This window comes from Phascolarctos cinereus, unplaced genomic scaffold (assembly GCF_003287225.1).
Source record: "Phascolarctos cinereus isolate Bilbo 61053 unplaced genomic scaffold, phaCin_HiC Scaffold_2;HRSCAF=192, whole genome shotgun sequence".
Lineage (NCBI taxonomy): Eukaryota > Metazoa > Chordata > Mammalia > Diprotodontia > Phascolarctidae > Phascolarctos > Phascolarctos cinereus.
This window is the reverse complement of record NW_027555625.1, coordinates 150,918,256-150,938,656: the sequence shown is the minus strand read 5'-3', so window position 1 is coordinate 150,938,656 and position 20,401 is coordinate 150,918,256. Positions and strand designations below refer to the sequence as shown.

General features: G+C 38.0%; 1 protein-coding gene across 1 annotated transcript in view; it reads left to right on the top strand.

Moving 5' to 3' along the window:
- ENTPD6 (ectonucleoside triphosphate diphosphohydrolase 6) overlaps positions 1–15,265 on the top strand; it is a 37,755-nt gene extending 22,490 nt beyond the window's left edge. The window contains 4 exon segments of the mRNA XM_020987316.2: positions 1,712–1,852; positions 9,131–9,187; positions 11,950–12,062; positions 13,339–15,265. Coding sequence (XP_020842975.1) covers positions 1,712–1,852; positions 9,131–9,187; positions 11,950–12,062; positions 13,339–13,437 — 410 coding nt within the window. The 3' untranslated portion in view covers positions 13,438–15,265.
- The last annotated feature ends 5,136 nt before the right edge of the window (positions 15,266–20,401 follow it).

The following is a 20,401-nucleotide window of genomic DNA, read 5'->3' as shown; positions in this document are numbered from 1 at the left end:
GTTTCATTAGTCCAAGTGACAGACAATGAGTTGGTGATTGTGGAGGGGCTGGACAGGAGAGATTTGGGGAGACAGAAGTGATAAAATTTGGTATCTTATTGGATATGTGGGCTGTGTGACAGTGAGTAAGCAAAAATGATACCAAGGTTACAAAGTCATGACCTTGACAGCAATAAGGAATTTTTTAAAGAGATCAGAGGGAACATTAGAAGAGATTGGAGTTTGGGAGAAAAGGTGAGTTCTCTTTGGGCCCTTTTGATTTTGTGATGTCTGTGAGACATCCAGTTTAAAATGTCTAATGGACAGTGAGTAATGTGGAACTAGAGCTCAGGAGAGAGACTAAGCCTAGGTATATCTGGGAGTCACCTGTACACGGATGATGTAAACTCATGGAAACTGATAAAGTCATCAAGTGAGGTAGTGTGGAGAGACAGAGCCCTGTGACACGCCCAAAGTTAGTGGGCATGATATGGATGCTAAACCAACAAAAGACTGGGGGAGAACCAAGGAAAAGCACATCCATGAAAACCAAGAACGTAGAAAGTATCCTGGAAGAAATGGTGGCCGGCTTTGTCAAGAGAGGTCACAAAGGATGAAGACCCAGAAAGGGCTATAAGATTTTGCAACTATGTGATGATTGTTAATTTTGGAGAAAGCAGTTTGATATGAATAATATAGTTGGAAGCTATCTTTCAAAGTGGTTAGAAGAAAATGAGAGAAGAGGAAGCAGAGGGAGTAAGTATATGTGGCTTTTTCTAGGAAATTGGCTAAGAAAGGCAGAATATGGGAGACCCAACAAATACGATGGTTGGGTCTAGTGATGTTTTCTTTAAAGTTGGGAAGACTTGAGCATGTTTTTAGGCACCAGGCAAGGAAGCAGTGATTGGGAGAAATTGATGGTGGGGGATGGCTGCAGGAGTACTCTACTGAAGAAGATGGAAAGGGATGGAATTAAGTGCACATATGGAGGGGGTACATTTAGGGTTAGGCCTTGGTGAGGAGAAAGGCCACCTCATTATCAGAGGCAAGAGTAAAGGAATATAATGGTAAGTGATTGTGCGATATGGAGAAGGGGAAAATACAGAGCTCACACTAGTGGCTTTTCTCAGAACAAGAGGTAGTAGTCATTCATATACCTCCACCCATTTGTGGATGATATTGTAAGAGATAATATAATGTTGTGAAGAGTGAAATAGAGAGAGACCTGGATTCAGATCCATGATACTTACAATGTCTGTGTAACCACTAGCAAATCACTTAATATTTCTGAGTTTTAATTTCCTTATCTGTCCTATGTCTTTGTTGATACCTATAGTATTTACTTCACAGGATTATTATGAAGATCAGAGTATGTAAAGCTCTTTGCAAACCTTTAAGCTCCAAAAAGATGTCAGCAGTTATTATCATCATCTCATTAGTCATGCAGTCTAGAATTTTTTTTTCTATTTGGAGCTAGAGTAATGAAAATTCACTCAGCCTCATAAACTATTAACTTATTCTCCCCATCATCTTTTAATAGTTTAGTAATTTCCAGATCTGATTAAGAAAACAGGAAGCTTATGAGTTTTCTTTGGCATATCTGGCATCTTGTTTCACGTTTAATTGAACTACTTCAGAAATTAAATATGCAGAAGACCATTAGGTTCTCATATATATGTGTGCTTAGTGATTTTCAAAAACCAAAACCAATGTGTGTTTCCTTTGATTTTAGGGGTTGACCTGTATGAATTGTGCTCTAAAAGAGTATCAGAAATCCTCCATAACAAGGTGCATAAAACTGAAGAAGTCAAGAACTTGGATTTTTATGCTTTTTCTTACTATTATGATCTTGCAGCAAATGTTGGTCTCATAGGTAAGTTAATGTTACTTGTCCTTTTCGTGCCCAATTTAGTGGTGCTAAAGTTAGGATGGTCTTCAAATACCAGATCTCTTATGACCTCTGGAAGAATTTGTTTCCCCCTTCACTCTTAATCATGTCAAAGGAACCAGGGAGATAAGATTATGGAAATATGCTTGAAACTGTTTTAGGAATCACTGACAGTCCTGTTGAGAATATATTTTATGGGGGAGGAGGACTGGGAGGAAGACAATAGACCAGACCTTTCATTTCTGTAGAGAATTTTCATTTCATTTCTATAGAGAATTCCCAATGAGCAAACTCCTACCAGTGTGGGTCAAGCTCATTGTCCACAACTTATAGCCCTAGAGGGTTTCCAGGTGCACTGAGCCATTAAGTAATTTGCCCAGAGTCAAGCAACTGCTGTGTGTCAGAGGAAGGATTAGAATCCAGGTCTGAGGCTGATTCTCTCTCCACTACACCAGGACTGCCTATGGTTTCATAATTCTGAATTAAGGAGCTACTAACTTAGTTTCTAGAAATTAATGAGTTGATACCACTAAAACCATCATTTCTTTTTTATATTAAAAGATACCTTATACTTATATGACACTTTTCTTTAAGACAGGGGTGTGACCTTTATGCCAATAAATTGAACCCAAATCTAGCAAGTTTCCTTGAAATGTAGCTAAAACAGCATCTTAACCCTGCCTTAGAGACAGACGCCTTGGACAGAACATCAGTGTCCCCCCTTTAATTAGAATTTGGAGGTAGCACGTGTCATTTTCTGAGGAAAGAATTTGCAAGCCTTAAAGTACTATGCAAATGTTAGTTATTTTTGTATCACCACTGCCACCTACCTGATTATATCTCAAGCCTCTCCTTGTCTAAGAAAGACTTGCTGTGGAAGGGACCAACCTCCTCAGTCCTACCAGTTTGTTCTGAATAGTTCAGAATGGTCTAGTGACATAACTTAATTCATCTTTATATATCCTAATGAGAGAAGCCAGGGTTAAGAGTTTTGCTCTCCTTGTGAGGAAGATCTGAATCCACTTCATTAGAGGGGACCATGGTCCCTTTAATAAAGTGCCATTGGCTCAGGGAAAAAAAAAGAGTTTTGATTTCCACTTTATAGAAAATAAAACTGTTAGGCAGAGAGGTAGTAAAGTCAGGTGAGTTGAAAAAATAAGTGGTGAACCTGATCATTTTCTTTTAAACTAAAACCGAAATTGAAGTATATTGCCTAGAGTTGGGGGCAAATAAGGATCTGAATCATTACATGAAATTACCATCTTTCTCAGAATCTTCTAGATACACAGTACTCAAATGGAAGTGTGATCTTAATGTGAGTATTCCTTCAACAGTATAGAGCAACCCACCCATGCCTGACCTTCCTGTGTGATTCTTGTCTATGTCTTCCTATAAATTTTCCACAAGGGGTCCATCCAGTGTTCTGGGAGCTTTCCTCTCTATCTTTTTAACATTACCATACCAAAGGAACACACAGGCTAACTACTGGCTATCCCATGGTCTTGCCACCTGACCAACCCGATTTCTTTGATTACATCCTTTTTGTCACTTCTTTAGCATAATTCTTTGTTTATAATGTGTTGCAGCTTGCTCACACCCTTTTTGTACCTGTGCATTACCCTTTGAGCATTTCTTAACTTCAGCTCTTTTAGAGTCTAAAGTGTTCTATACTTGTAACTACACACACACACAAACATGCGTGTGTGCACACGTGCACAAATATTGGTATTAAAGTAGTGAGCCTTTGTTTCAAGAAGCAGCTTAGGTTAATTAAAGAACCTTTGTAGCATCCCAAAGGCATCACAACCTACTCTTTTCCTATTCAAACCTCTGCCCAGCTCATTGTCCATTTATACTATCCATGATGTATATACTGATGAATGAGCTCCATAGGTTGTCTATTCAACTGCGTATCCATAGTCTGGGTGATATTCTTCATCCACTTTGTATATTTTCTGTAAGATAGGACATATTCCTTTGGATGACTGCATCTCATTTAGGTTCTGCAGTATTCCAGAGCTTGATGCAACTAGCAGACTTTGATCTGATAACAGAAGAAGCTGGAGGACCTTGTCATCTTTAAGGAACCCTTCCTTAATGTGGAATTCGTGTTGGATTTCCGTGACTATTATATATACCTTTGGCAAGTCTACATCTGGCTATCTTATACTTCACTTGTTATTAATGATCATCAAAGTTATCTCTGTTACATCTTTCAGTGAATCTTGTATAATTTTGATGTGTTCTTGTGCATTACCTTGTTGGAGATTTTAAGACAGTGTAAGATTTAGATAGAAATCTTAATTTAAGACAATTCTACTGAATCAAATGCTGTTTTATAATCAGCAGACAAAATGCACAATGAAATTTTACATCCTTTACATCCTTCAGTCAAATGTTTTATGATAAAGGTGTGGTCTTCTAAGAAATGTCACTTGTCAAAACCTGCCTTTTTAATACCTTCCATCAAGGATACTCTCCTTTATTATTCAAGGAGATTCAGATTGTTAATCCTGGATTATTCTTTTATTTTTGTATAGGTGAGAAAGCATACTTATTGGTCAGTAGTAGTTATTAATATTCTTTTGGCATCTTTTTCTTTTTTTTATAACAAGGTCTGAGTTTTTGGTTGGGGATTTTTCCCCCCATGCTTTTGTTATCTTCCCGTCTTTCAAATACCTTGAGAATTGATCTCTGGTCCCTCAAAATTGTGTCACCTCCAGCACAGATATTCTTTGTGTATTCCTGGTCTAGACCATCCTTTCTCATCTTTCTTCAGGGCCGTTTCCACTTTCTTTATATCCATATCCAGTGCAATTATCTTAGTGTTTGAATGTGATTGGTTCCATTGTCCATAATGATGAAGAGAGTTTGTCATAGAAATATTGTGTTCCTTCCAGTTTTTTCTTTTTTTTATAATTTTTTTTTAAATTTTTTTTTTCCATATGCCTTTGAGTTGAAAATTTTTCTCCCTTTTCCTCCCCCCCACCCTCCCCAAGACGGTGCACAATCTGACATAGGATTTACATTTACATACCCATTAAACATATTTTCACATTAGTGAAGTTGTAAGTAAAAATTAAAACCAATAGGAGGAACCAGCAGAAAGATGAAACAAAACTCAACAGAAGGTAAAAATAAGTGATAGCAATTCGACTTCCATAGTTCTTTCTTTGGATGTGGACAGCATTTTCCATCCTGAGGCCTCTGGAGATGTCTTAGATCCTCTTAATGCTGAGAAGGGTTCAGTTTAACATTCTTAGTCATTGCATAACGTGGCTGTTATTGTGTACAAAGTCTTCTTGGTTCCTTCCAGTTTTTTCTTAAAACACATTTACCAACTTACTTTAAACTAATTTTCTTCTCTGTTCCTCCTCACTCTTATATGAGGTAATAATGCCAACCAACCTCCTCTAAACAACTTTTAATTTTTTTGTTTGTTTGTTTTTGCTAGGCAATGGGGTTAAGTGACTTGCCTAGGGTCACCCAGCTAGAAAGTGTTATGTGTCTCAGGTCAGATTTGAACTCAGGTCCTCCTGCATCCAAGGCTGGTGCTCTATCCACTACACCACCTAGCTGCCCCTCTAAACAACTTTTTAAAACAAGTTTATATTCTGAATCAGCCCATGGCTGCCATACCTTTCTACTTCCCAAGTGAGTCATATGTTTGTAGATTAAGGCTTTTAAGCACTTGTGGCTTCATTAAACAGTTGATTACATTATCTGTATGAAAAAGCTATAATCAGTGTTAATATCATTTTTCCCATCCATTTCCTATTTCCTGTGTCAATAGTTTGTTTAAATACAACAGGTCAGAGATTTAATTACATGTTATATCTTTTTCACTTTTATTCTTCTGCTTCATATTATGTTGATTTGGATTTTTGCTTTAACATGTCAGTAATCCAACTGTATACAAACTGCTGATTCAGGAGTAACTCCCACATCAGTAATGCATCGTTCTCTTTTAAAATATGGTCAGTTTCATTTTTTGTGATTTTTTTAGTGCTTTATATACCCAGTGCCTTAGGAATTTTTTCCTCAAAAAAAAAAAAGTTAATGTTACATAGACATGAGGCTTCTGTATTCTATGCAAGTCCTTGGCCTCTCTAATTCCTTATTCCTGAGCTATATTTGTCAACATATTTTCACTCTTATTTGTCCTACTTTTGGATTGAAGTCATCAGATATCAAAATGTATGTTGATTTAACGTGGAGGGTCTTAAGGAAAATTCTTTGTAGAATGTGTCTGCCTTTTAATAATCTGCAACAGATGTTATGATGTAAAATGCAATTATTTCCTTGGTGGTCTTTTTGCAAATAACTCAGGAGCATTGAAACACAAGTTGACAAAACATGCCATGATATGATGTTTCAACCAATTTCTTTTTTCACCTCACCACGAATAACCTATGAGCTATTCTTTCATTTAGCTTCATCTTCTTCCTGAAGATTCTTTTGATGGTAGGATGATCTGGGGTGTAGTTGATAGGGTGCGAGACTTGGAATCAGGAACATCTAGGTTCAAATCCTGCATCCAGCTGTGTAATCAAGTTATTCAACCTCTTAGAGCTTTGAATTCTTCATTTGTAAAATGGGGATAAAGATGTTTTTGTACCCACCTCACAAGGTTGTTGTAAGAGTTTCCAGTGGAGTAATATATGTAAAATATTTTACAAACTTTAAACCACTGGATGTATCAATTAGTATTCAGTGCCCTTTGCCAGTTTTTGACCATGCTAGTTAAATTCCCGGATGGTAAGTAATGGTAGAAGAAGAAAGACAGCTAGTGCATATTACTATGGTTATACAATGTTTTTGTCAGTGTGGGTAGACAGATGGCTTGGGAGTTGAAGAGAGAGTATGTTCCCTTGTTCATATCCCAACAAATTCACAGGTTTCACAAACTAAAAAAGTTAAACTCCAGCCCAGACTATAGTTGGTATAGTGTAACCATATAGGCAACTCATATTGTTTGCCCCTTAATCTGTTCATTTTTCATGTCCTGGGAAACATATACTAAAAAAACAACAGCAAAACATTTGAACTCTGAGTTTATTCCTTCAGGGTACCAGAACATAATGAAACTGCCCCCTTCCCCTGGAAAAGTATAGGGGAATTTACCTGTCCAAATTAGTGTTCCCACCTTGACAAGCTATACAGTTAATTCCAATGATGCAACCACTGTTCAAAACAGTTTTAGAATTGGGAAGAACCCCAGATTTGGAGTCTCAATATCTGGGGTCAGATCCTGGCGATGCAGTGAACCCCCTGTGTAGCATTGAGCCTATAAAATAAGAGAATTGGATTAGAATTAGGAGTCCTTAACCTTTTTAATCATGGACCCCTGTGGCAGTCTGGTAAGGCCTCTGAACCCCTTCTCAGAACAGTGTTTTTAAATGTATAAAGTAAAATGCATAGAATTGCAAAGGAAACCAGTGATACTGAAGTAAAGATGTAATTTTTTCTCCCATCCAAGTTCATGTACCCCCTGAAATCAATCTACAAACCTCTTGGGGTGTCTGTTAAGAGCCTATGGACTAAACATCTCTAAAGTCTCTTCCAGCTCTGTGTCCTTTTATCTTGTTTTAAAATTTGTATCACCCTGGGGAAGAAATTATTCGAGTTCTTAGTGCTCCAAGCAACTTTGTACCACAATAATTTGCAGAGAAGGTGCTGATCTGCAGGAAATTCTTTACCAGTAAATCCCTACCAAAAAAAAAATGATAGGTGTGGTAAAATATATATATGCGCATGTATACACATGCATGTGTATATTGTACGTATACATATTTGCATGTATACCCAGATACACATGTGTTACGTGTATGTGTACATATAGATACAAAGAGAGTCACACCTCAATTTCTTTTTAACCAAAAATGGTATTACTTTGATTACCAGACTTAGCTTTGAATAACCTCTGGATTATTTCCAAAAGTCATCATTTACCGTAACCACTGAGTATATTCAAAAAACTCTTCCAAAGGCTCCAAAGCCATTTCCCAAGGAGGAGCTTCTGAAATATTTTAAACAGTGTCACCTTTGGATTTTGTGGAGAGCCTCTCAAGGTGACTCCTTTGAAGTTGAGAAGAGTCATTTGAAGGTATAAAACCAAACATGATTGTTTTAAAAATCAGACAAATGACTGCAGAATAAGACCTCACAGTCTTCCTGGGAAGCTCCCAAAGGGAAATGAATCAAGCTTTTAATGCCTGCTCTCATTCTGCAGAATACCATGAAAGAGATCTTAATGTTCCTGGAGGATTTTTAAGAGAACAGCCAACTGTGTTTACTGAGTTTGTTTTTTAGACTCAGAAAAATTATTCCAGAAGGCTACTACCAAATCTGTTCCACAGCTAAGGAACAGCTTCTTGAACCTCACAATTTTTTATGAACCTAGATTTAGAATTATATTGATCCTTAGAACAAGGAAGTATCTGCTTGATGATTTTCCTGTCTTGGCTGACACCTTTGAAATCAAGGAGCCCTCCAAGGCCCTTTGACTATGTTTCCCCTCCTTTCCTCTTTATGACCCTGTAAAGAATGCATAGCTTTCATGAAGTTCTATCCTATTAAGAAAAGATAATAAATATGGCAGCAGTTTCTGCAAATGCAGTTTTTAGCACCACTCTATCCTAAAAAAAACTTGATTAGGCAAGGAAAATTACAATAATGATTTTATGGAACTTTAAAAACATAGTGGCAAGTCAAATTACTGCACTGCAGGGCATAGTTTTTCCCTTTTTCATCTTTAGCATTGTTGTATAATCCAAAGCATGGCATTAATGATTAGAGTGCTGGATTTGGAGTCAAGAAGACCTGAGTTCAAAACCTGCCTTGGACACTAACTGGGTGACCCTTGGCAAGTTGCATAGCCTCTCAGAAGACTAACTCCAAAGGGGATTTGCTTGCCAATTTATAGATCACATCCTGCATTGGTAGAAGGAATTTCCATATAGAGCATTCCCCAGCTCAGGGGTGAAACCTGCAGCCTTGAGGCCACATGTGGCCCTCTAGGTCCTCAAGGGCAGCCCTTTGACTGAATCCAAACTTCACAGAACAAATCCCCTTAATAAAAGGATTTGTTCTGTTAAACTTGGACTCAGTCAAAAGGCTGCCCTTGAGGACCTAGAAGGCCACATGTGGCCTCAAGCCCACAGGTTCCCAACCCTTGCTAGCTGATGAAATCACAGATTCCTGTGTGTGGTGACCTGGAATCCAGAATCTTTGTAAAAAATTAACATTTTTCTTTTCTTGCAGATAAGGAGAAAGGAGGCAGTCTCACAGTTGAAGACTTTGAAATTGCAGCAAAATACGGCAAGTAAAGTTAGACCTTTTGCATGTTGGAAAGTAGGCCCCAAAAGACAATTTCCATGTCAACATGGAAGGCAGCCACATAGCTAGGATTAATATTCTGGATTCTCAGGGGCATCTAGGTGGTGCAGTGGATAGAGCACCCCCGAAGTCAGGAGGACCTGAGTTCAAATCTGTCCTCAGACACATGACACTTACTAGCTGTGTGACCCTGGACAAGTCACTTAACCCCATTGCCTAGCCAAAAAATATTTTTTTTTTCCTGGATTCTCCTTTCTTGATTCTGTCCACTAGACCATACCATCTTTCTAATAATTACTTATTCTTTACAGTGTCAGATATGCAGTGGTTAGTTATAAATTTTGTGTATCACAATTTGCTCCAGTGATATTTTCTAATTAATGTTTTGTGTAGGCTGCATTAAATTCAGTATAAAAGCTGTTGTTTGTTCTTACCAGAACATAAATGGTAGCCAGTTGATAAGAGATTGCCATCTCATAATGCCACAGAATTTAGTTGTACTTGCGTCAGAAATGTTACTTTACCTGGTTGGTAGGTTCCAAATGTTCACTTCTGCAACTGCAGTTTTGAAATTATTCATGTATATGCTCCAAATTTAATTCCATTTTAATTCAACAAATATTAACTGCCTACTTTAATGTCTGACATGTACACTAGCCTCTGGTGATACTAAGGCAAAAAGGAAACAGCCCTTTCCTCCAGAAGCTTACATTCTCTATTATACTGAAGAATGTTAAATGGTATTTTTCTTAAGATTTCATTCATTTAAAGGAATGTACCTCTTACATAGTAGGCCTTCAATAATGTGTGTTGAATTGAATGTTCTTTGGCTTTCAAGAAAAGCCAGAACAATCATCTTCCATTGTATAAAATAGCTAATTTATAATTGTCCATGATTTGATGCCAATAGTGATAATGTCAATAGAGCAGGAGTAGAAAACTCCAGTCCTTGGCTCAATTTCATCTGACCTCCAGGACACAAACATAGAATCTTGGAGTTTGTAGGAATCTTATCTGTATTCAAATTCAACTCATTCCATGAAGAAATTGCCATATAGGATTCTACTAGGTAACATACCTGACATACAATTTATACTTGAGTCTTTTCAGTAACCTCACCATTTTGTAGATACCTGTTAGAATGTCTCTTATATTGTTCTTATATTGAATGTTCTTATGTAAGAATGTTCTTATATTGGTAGTTCTAACATTCTAGAAGCATAAGGAATAACTCACCAACCCCTCAAATATGTGACTATAGCTATAAAGCTGCTCCCCTCTTCCCCCAACCAGGTCTTCTCTTCTTTAGACTGAATATCCCCAGTTCTTTCTACCAAATGGTGTATAGATCCTTTGCTGTCCAGATTTCTTCTTCTGTATGACCTTAACAAGAACTCTATAAAGTATAGCAACTGGACCTGAGCACTGTACTCAAAATATGTGATCAGTTGAAAGAACATTTATCCTCTCATATCCCAAACACAGTACTTCTAATACAACCTAAGATTTATTAGCATTTTTAGTAACCAGCTTTACTCTTGACCATCTCACTGAGCTTGATGTCAGTTTAAACCCCTAAGCCTTTTTTTTTTCCATCATGGGCATTCCAACCATGTCTTCCCAGTACTATAATTTTTCATTTGATTTCTCAAACCTATTTGGCCCATTGTACTAGCCTTTTGAGATTTTCCTGGATTCTGATTTTGTCCTCAAGAATATTTATTATTTTCCTAGCTTTGTCATTTGTAGATTGATGTCTTTCTGTGTTTGCAAATTATTGATAAATAGGTTAAAAAGAAAAGAGCAAATGCATGCTTTGTCCATTTTAACAATGTGCTGGTCATCGTCAATGCAGCCCAGAGAATAATTTCTCCCCAGCAAATTTATAACAATATTATGAATATCATAGCTTAAGAATTCCTTCAGCATGAAACTTTTGCAGACTAAAGAGCTATGAACAGAATTACAGTCATAATTAGCAAAAGGAAGTGACAAAAATATTCTTTCTCAGAAGCTAGAAGCCTCAATATAATTGGATTTCATAATAAGGTAGTGATTTACCTATTACTTAAGCTGCTGGAGGCTTTTCTCCCCTCCTGGGTTTTTTTTTCTCCTGTTTCTTCTGCCTCTCTCTATCCCTTCTTCACTGTTTTTCCCTCAAGCTGTTCCTCTCTGTGACTGTCCTATCATTTTTCTCAGTTCCCTTTCCCTTCAGTCATTCCCTTTCCTCCCTTTCTTCTCTTTCCTTTATCTCTCCTGGCCTAAATTAATTGTAACACAGAATTGAAACTGCAATTTAAATATGCTTTTAATTGGCTAAGATTTTATGTTACCATTCTTGATTTTAAAATCAGTTGTTTAATTACTGTCTTCTCCCCAAAAAAAAACTTCAATCATTTAAATTAAGTTGATTTTTACTTCTGTGTCATATGCTGTTGATTCTTTTTTTTTCTGTTTATCAATAACCCTTCATAGAAGGAAATCGCCAAGAGATTATTTTTTTGGTAGCTGATCTCATAAACGTCACAGAGAATTATTCTGAGCTAGGAATATGTTGCTTTTGCAATTTAAGTAGATGGTATTCACAGTGACTTCTTTAAAACATATATAGAGTCACAGTAAAGAGAGAAGATAAGAGAAAGATGTGGCTTTCTTCTCCATATTTATCATATCAAGAAAAATAAGCTAATTCCTGTTCTTGTTAATCATTTCAAAACTAGATTTTCCTTTGTTATTCCCTCTAGTTTGTAAAACCATGGAAATTAACCCACAGGAGAATCCTTTTATTTGTATGGACCTTACCTATATTAGTTTGCTACTTCAAGAATTTGGGTTTCCGAAAAACAAAGTGCTTAAGGTGAGAGTCTGCTACTTTTGTATTCCTGACAACCTCAAAAATAGCATTACAGTCCTTTATGGCAGAATTGTAAGAGCTGTAATCCTAACACAGAAATCTCCAATATAATTTCCTTTTAGTAATTATTATGAGGGGTAGCTAGGTGACGCAGTGGATAGAGCACCGGCCCTGGATTCAGGAGGACCTGAGTTCAAATGCGGCCCCAGACACATAACACTTAGTGGCTGTGTGACCTTGGGCAAGTCACTTAACAAACAAACATGACCTTTAACCATTTTCACTTAACCCCATTGCCTATCCTTAAAAAAAAGAAAAAGAAAAGAAAAGAAATTATTATGATAGTTTGAAAGGGATACTAACATAAATTTCATTCAAAAAAGCCAATAGCTACAAGAACTCAAAAGGACTTTTAAGTGTTATAGTAATATTAAATTCTGACCATGCCAAGAATTTAAAACTCCAAGGAATTCATACTAATAGGAGTACTTTCAAGATGACCTGGTCATATCATATGCATAGTTAAGTATATTTTACATAGTTTTCTTTTGTAAAAGAGGAAATAAAACTTAATAAAGTTATAACTTTTTGATGTATAAACTTTTTTTAAATTAAATCTTACTCGATGGATAAACTTTTCAAATGGACTAGTGGTAGTTTGTTAAAAGAAAACAAGTCAGACTAAGCTACATAGTGAAGTGATCAAATCATACTTTAGAGCTATTCCATTTCCAGTATCTGACTTTTTAATATCCCTTATCAGTTAGGATGTGTTGATTGGTAGAAATCAGATGTGACTGTCTTGTATATATCCTATTTTAGCATCGATTCCAGTGAACAATTTAGATCCAGAAGAGACTTCAAAAGCCCATTTTACAAATGAGGAAAATGAGGCTAAGAAAAATTAAATGGTTTGCCCAGGATTGTGCCAGCTAGCAAATGTCAGAAGTGGGATTTGAACCTGGGTCTTCATGACACCAAATCCAGCACTCTGTCCACTATACCACATTTTTTTAACCCTGATCTTTAACTGGGGAAGCAAGGTGGCACAGTGGATAGAGCACCGGCCCTGGAGTCAGGAGGACCTGAGTTCAAATCCGTCCTCAGACACATAACACTTACTAGCTGTGTGACCTTGGGCAAGTCACTTAACCCCATTGGCCTAGCCAGAAAAGAAACAAACAAACAAACATGACCTTTAACCATTTTCTTTTAAACATGATCTTTATCCACACTCTTTAACATAAGTCTTTTTCTCTCTTTTTTTTTTCTTTTTAAGCTGGCTCGGAAAATTGATGACATCGAAACCAGTTGGGCTCTGGGAGCCACTTTTCACTACATTGATTCACTCAACAGACAACAGAACAAAGTCTCATAGTGCCTGAGACCTTCATATGAGCCTTATTTCAGAGAACATTGCCAAGCCTTTTTTGAGCAGAGCCCTTGAGCACCTTAATGAGGGGTCAGTGATATTACTCTGGAATTTTTTCCACAGGAATTGCTACAGTCTCCATGAGAACCCGACACCTTTGTGGAATTTATTTGACTCCATCTTCTATTGAACAGCATTTGGGAGCAGTTTGGTGAACAGCCAAGTAAACATTTCCCACTTGTGTTAATTAAATCTTAATTTATTATCTGATTTTTAACAGAGACTTCACTATTTATGTTTTGGACAGTTTCTATTGGTACATTGTGTTGCCTTTGCAGTGCTAACTGTTGGAACACCTACATGGACGTTACTGTGTGGACAATAGACTGCTTTGTCTTACTCAATCCAGATTGCATTTTCGGTCCAATTTTGAAGGTGTATCACTTGTTCAGTGTTCATACAACCCATACCTGATGGCAAGGCAGACTTCTGTAGCTCTTCTAGAGGAGCATGAGTGACCTAGATTCTTTTCATTTACTTGAGGGATTATTTCATCTCTTACTAGTTTTATGTGGACAGAAGAGTGATGTGAGTAAGCGTAGGCCAGTTTTCTTCAATCAGTAGATGACAGGCCCCTTCACAACTGGCTAGAAAGTTGTGAAAAGGAGAACACTGACAGATCCCCATGTTTTTCAGCATTTCTAGAACTGTAAAGCCCCTCTCTCCTGGCACGTGGGTTATTTCTATCCCATACTTCTGTTCCTACCTGCTTGCTTCCATAGTGACCTTAACTTCTCCATCTACTACTTGGAGAAGTTGGTGAAGAGATAACATACAACTTGGTGGGTTTTGTTTTCCCTTTGAGTTGACAAAATGAAAATTAAGCCCCAGTAGGATAGACTAACCCTAAGGGTAGTCTATAGAGAACCTTAGAATTGAAAATGTTTATCTCTTTATGTATATTCAAATTCAATTTTTCCAGAGACCAGCCCTGCTAAATGCTTACAAGGTTTGGTTTTGGATGTAATTCTTTCTTCACTAGAAGAGTTGTCACTGTGATTGCAAACACTTATCCTATCTCCAGGGAAGACACTGTAGAAAATGGTAGAATTGCATGCTCATCTTATGTGCCACTGGCTACAAAAAACTAAATGATGGGCATAATTATGAGTGTTAATGGATATAAATACATTTATTTTTGGTTTTGGGGTTTTTTTTCCCAAAATTTCTTCACTTGAAGAATCACTAAGTTTTCAGGCTTTCTGAGTGTCCTTTCCCCCTCCTCTGGGCATTGTCTTCCTCATCCAAATGAATGTATTGCTGCATTGAGCCAGGTCTGCAGCCAAGCAGGGTTGGTAACTGGAACAGCGTCAGTGCTATAAGGAGATCAAGGGAAATGTTTTGAAGCATCAAACACTAACTTTGTGAAAGTTTTTCTGTTCCATCTGAAACTGGACTCAAGTTCCCAGAATTTCCTCTCCACTCTTCTTGAAATTACAGACAGACTGTAGGATATTTATGGACATGCAGTGGCATTTTAGGTACTAATACTAGTACTAATATTACTAGTATTAGGTCCTACTATTACTAGTATTAGGTACTAACTCACCTCAGTGATCTCCAAATGTCTGACTGTAAACTACCTCCATGGTGCTGTCTCTGTGTATCGGCTACCTAGAGTTTATGGTGGAGGAGACACTGTTCTTGTTCTGCCAAAACACCGTTTAGGTACTCATCAGTCATTTCTTAAAAACCATCTGTGCCCGTAAATACTTGAAACAGCTAAATGTTATATGTGTTCCCCAAAATTAAAAAAAAAAGCTTACAACTGTCATCTTTAACTCTGTGTGTGCTTGATGAGTGAGGATGCAAAAAGGATCTGTGAACAGACTTTAAAAGGTACCATCATTAAATGTCAAGTCTAATTAATCTTGTCATCAGTAAAACAACTCTTAGGAGTTAGAAGCAGCTGGATGGCACAGTGGAGAGAGTACTGGACTTAGAGTCAGGAATATTGGGGTTCGTATGTGGCCTCAGACACTTATTAGCTCTGGGACCCTGGGCAAGTCACTTAACCTCTGTCAAACTCAGTTTTCTTGGATGTAAAATGAGGATAATAACAGAACTTACCTCCCACAATGGTTGTGAGGACCAAATGAGATAATATATTTAAAGTGCTTGGCACAGTGTGTGGCACATAGTAGGCACTCTACAAATGTATATTCCCTTCTTTCCTCATGAATGAGCTATGCCCGTGGTGCAGGAGACATAGGGAGGGGAGTTCCAGTGAGTGGCAATAGTCCAAAGAAGGGAAGGACTCCATGTTGACAGCCAATAGAGCTTGGGAGCTCTGGTCCCGACTCTGCTGCTAACTAGCTGTTTGATGTCAGCAAGTCCTTTCACTTGTTATCCCCCATTTACAGATGAGAACACTGAGTCAGTCTACTCGAAATTATCTCAGATTTTCTATAAAGATAAAAGTATATGCTAGATGCTTATTAATAAGCATTTATCAAATAAAATTATATCTGTAAAAAGCACTTGGAAGAAGTAAAAATTGCTATATAAACTCTACAAATCTGAAAGCATAAGGACAGAGCGCCTAGGTTAAAATAAAAGGAAAGAAAATGGGAATTGTATTGTTAGTAGAGTATGCTATAAATCACCTGGCCAAATTTTCGTGTGATTGCTGCTTTTCTGAAATTGGCAGAGAGCCAGAATATATTGGTATGAGACCTTAAGTATTAGGCCTCTAGTAGAAATTTCATTCTGCTAAAAGGTAGGCATTTGATAAATCTGCCTTTAATTTGCCTGACTACTATAACAATGAAGAGAAATGCAACTTTAGACTTTATTCTCTCCGCTAGAGAAATGATTGGTGAAATGAAACTTACATTGACCCTCAGCATACCCTTGAAGTGTAGGTTTTCCCGAAGTGTAAGTTTTGAAAGTATTGTTATGCCCATTTTGGCAGCTAGGTGGCACAATGGATAGAGCACTGGGCTTGGAATTGGGAAGACCCATCTTTCTGAGTTCAAATCTGGCCTCGGACACTTATTAGCTATATGACCCGTGGCAAGCCACTTAACTCTGTTTGCCTCAGTTTCCTGTGCAAAATGACCCAGGAAAGGAAATGGCAAACCACTACAGTTTTTGCCAAGAAAACTTCTAAATGGGGTCACGAAGAGTTGGACACAACTGAAAAACAACTAAACAACACAAAAATCATTCCCCTTTAGCATCTTCCTTTGAAGCTTAGAGAAGCTTAGTAATATTCGAGGTCAGTCATCTAGAAAGGGGCAAAGGAGGAATCTCACACAAGTACAGCTCAAGTCCAGCCTTCTTTGCACTATACCATGTTATCATTAAAAAATTGCCATCATCTTAAAGTTCTTAATAGCCAGGGAAGAATAATTCATGCTCAACTATGTGACCTAGATATTAGAAAAACAAACGGGAAAGTTCAGAGAAAAGTTAGGCTCTTAGGATGTGTATTAAAAATTAACTTTTGACAGCACAACTATAACAAATGATACAATGAAGGGACAAAGAGAGGAGGCACCTAAATAAATGTGGTTGCACAGACAGCTCTCTGATCTCAGATTTTTTAAAGGGTACAAAGAAAATTACTTCAATACCTCATCGTAGTATGGAAGTAACAGGCTCTTAGAGGCTATGGTAGCAGTGTATAAGCTCTGCCAAGTACTACTAAGGTCAAAGGTCTTTGTTGACAATCTTAGTTGTAGTCTGTTGTCCAAGGACTAGCTTAACCAAGCGTGGAGAGGCTCATCACCACAGGATTAGCCAATAGATAATGACTTCTTTGACCACAGAAAGCCATAAAAATGCAGTATGGCTTTCTGTCCTTTGCAGCTACCCGCCACTTCAAGAAAAAAAGAACAACCTCTGCCCTTCAGGGAGTTTACCTTCTAATGAGGAAGACCATATGTACATATATGGGTATATACAAAAAACAAAGCAGATACAAGGTAAACCTACATGGGAAAGTACTAGATGTTGGGGGGACAGGAAGGACCTCAAGCAGAAGGTGATGATTGAGCGAAGGCTGGAAGGAGCTACAGATTTCAAAAGAGAGAGAGATGGAAGAGTATATTCCCATCATGGAACACTGCAGTGTCACAGAGAGGAGATGAATTGTCTCATTAAGGAATGGTAAGGGTAGTATTGGTAGGCAATAGAGCATGAGGAGGGGAGTTATATATAATAAGTATGGAAAGGTAGGATGAAACCAGGTTGAGAAGAGCTCTAAATGCCATACAGAGGAGTTCATATTGGTAGAGGTAAAAGGGAGCAATTGGAGCTTATTAATGAGGGGAAGGAAGGTAACAACAGACCTTTAGAAAAACCACTTTGGTGGCTACGTGGAAGATGGATTGAAGAGGGGAAAGGCTTAAGGCAAGGAGATTTGAGGATTTGAGGCAATTAGAAGACTGTTGTACTAGTTCAGGGAAAAGGTTATTACGGCCTAAACTAGGGTGGGGACTGTGTGGAAAGTATATATTAGGGCTAAGAAAGCCTCCCCACTTGTATACCATTAACACTGTGAGTGTGGAAGGTACTTGATGTGCATGATGATCCCAGAAAAACATAACGAAAAGTGAAATGGATTCGCTGTAAACAAAGGGGGAATGAATGATTGGTTACTGACGTGGAAGTCATTTCAAAGTTAGTTTTCTGCGTGCAGTCTGTATGTATATTATCAGCTGAAAATAGCACATGTATTAGTGCCAAAATTGATGAATGAACAAAAATGACAAGACAAAATGCAATTACAAGTTCTTATGCAGCTGTAAGGGTCCTTTTCTGAGACACCACCACCCCCAGAAAAAGAACTGGCTTATCAGAAGAATTAGACAAGTCAGTCAATGTTAAATTAGTAGGCCATCTTATTTGGTGCATTGAAGGAAATGCCATGTTACTTAACTAAAGACACTCAAGGGAGCACAGAGGGAAACAGAATCTAAAAGTGAAAAGTTGTAGGATTGCATTCTACACACACACACACACACCCCTAATTGGGGGAAAGCTGAGTTTTGCAAAACTAGAGAAGAAAACACACACACACTTCTCTGACACTCCAAAGTTAGAAAAGGGATACAGCTAGGGATGCTTGGATCTTCAGTCCAAGGCAGGAGGAGGGAATCTACAAGGACCTTTTGGAAGATGGTACCTCAGACTTAACAAACACCATTCCAACTTCTCTCTGGGATTCTGTCCCATCTTCACTCCTTGCCTCAGAGCAGCTCAGGTATGTTATAGACAGGGATGAGATATTCCATAGAGGTGATTCTGAAAGGTTTCTCACCCCTGATGTCACAGGCGTGGAGTTGCCCACAAGCTAGGGAACTGAAAGTTCCCTAGCTTGGAAAGTTTGAGATAGAGAATATTCCCCATATGGGGAAATGACAGGGCAAAGGGTGATGTGCCTAGGGAATAGATATCTGGTTAAGAGTCACAAAGATTAGATAGGATTTCTGGACAACATTAACATCTTAAACCAACTATTGACTTTGAAAAATGGGTAATGGATATATAAATAAAGTTAATTCTGATGATCATAATTTCTTAAATTATCCACTGTAAAAGAAATTACCTAAACAAGGAGCAAAAAACCCAGAACACACCTCAGCCAGAAAATACTTGATCTCTTTGCCAAGTGGTAAGACATGACAACCAAGTATACACTTATTTGTATATTACATAAAGGAGAATGAAAGAAGGTTTCATGTCATTTTAACCTTAAAAAAATAGGGAAACATAGTAAAGGGGAAGATAAACCTCTAGAAAGGTTGGCATGAGACCCAGCTTAAATGTCTATAGCAATTTTTGTCATCACTGATGACAGTGAAACCTCCGCATTTGGCCTCCTCAGTTCCTAATGTACTATGTAAGGAAGTAGAAATGTCCACTTTAGATAAAGTTAGTTAGCAAGAGCAGCTGGATTTGACCAAATACAGACAGAAGAAATTTATGTGAGAAATAATTTTAAGACACTCAGAATTCAGTTTTCAAGATGTCTCAAAGAGGAGATTACATAAAAATGGAAAAAGTAGTGTAGGATACTATTACCCCCCCCAAAAAAAATGACCAAAAGACATCAGTAACTACACTTACTTTCACTTATTGTGATTACTGAAAGAATTGATGATTTCATCAGTGTGAGTACTTCCTTGATGCAGATCACAACACAACCAAAGCCTTTTTATACCAGGAGACTAGTATTCATGTAGACCCCAAAATCAGTGAGCAAGGGGCAGCTTGGTGGCATAGTAGACTAGCTGTTGGACTCAGAAAGGCCTGAGTTCAAATCTTGCCTCAGACACTTAATTAGCTGTGTGAGTCTCTATCCTACATATCTTTAACTCAACATGTTCAAAACAGAACTGATTATCTTTCCCTCAAAACCCTTCCCTCACCACTTCCAAACTTCCTCATTACTGCCAAGTGAACCACCAGCCTCCCAGTCACCCAGGCTTGAAATCTAGCCTCTACACTTCACTATTTCTCACCCCCCATATCCAATCTGTTGCCAAAGCCTATTGATTTTATCTCCATGCCGTCTGTAGTATATGGCTCCTTTTCTCCTCTGACCTGCCACCACCATGATGGTGTAGGCTCTCAACACCTCACACCTGGACTAGTACAATAGCCTGCCAGCACGTCTCCTCGCCACAGGTCTCTTTCCACTCCAGTCTATCCCCTACTCAGCTGCCAAAGTGATCTTCACAAAGTACAAGTCTCACCAAGTCACTCTCCTGCTCAACTCCATGACTCCCTATCACCTTCGAGATCAAATATAAAAATCCTTTTTTGGCTTTCAAAACCTAGATCCACCCCCATCTTTCCAGTCTTCTTACACCTAACTGACCTCACATACACATGCGTGCACACACACACACACACACATACTCTCTCTCTCTCTCTCTTCCATCCAGCACACCAGCCTCCT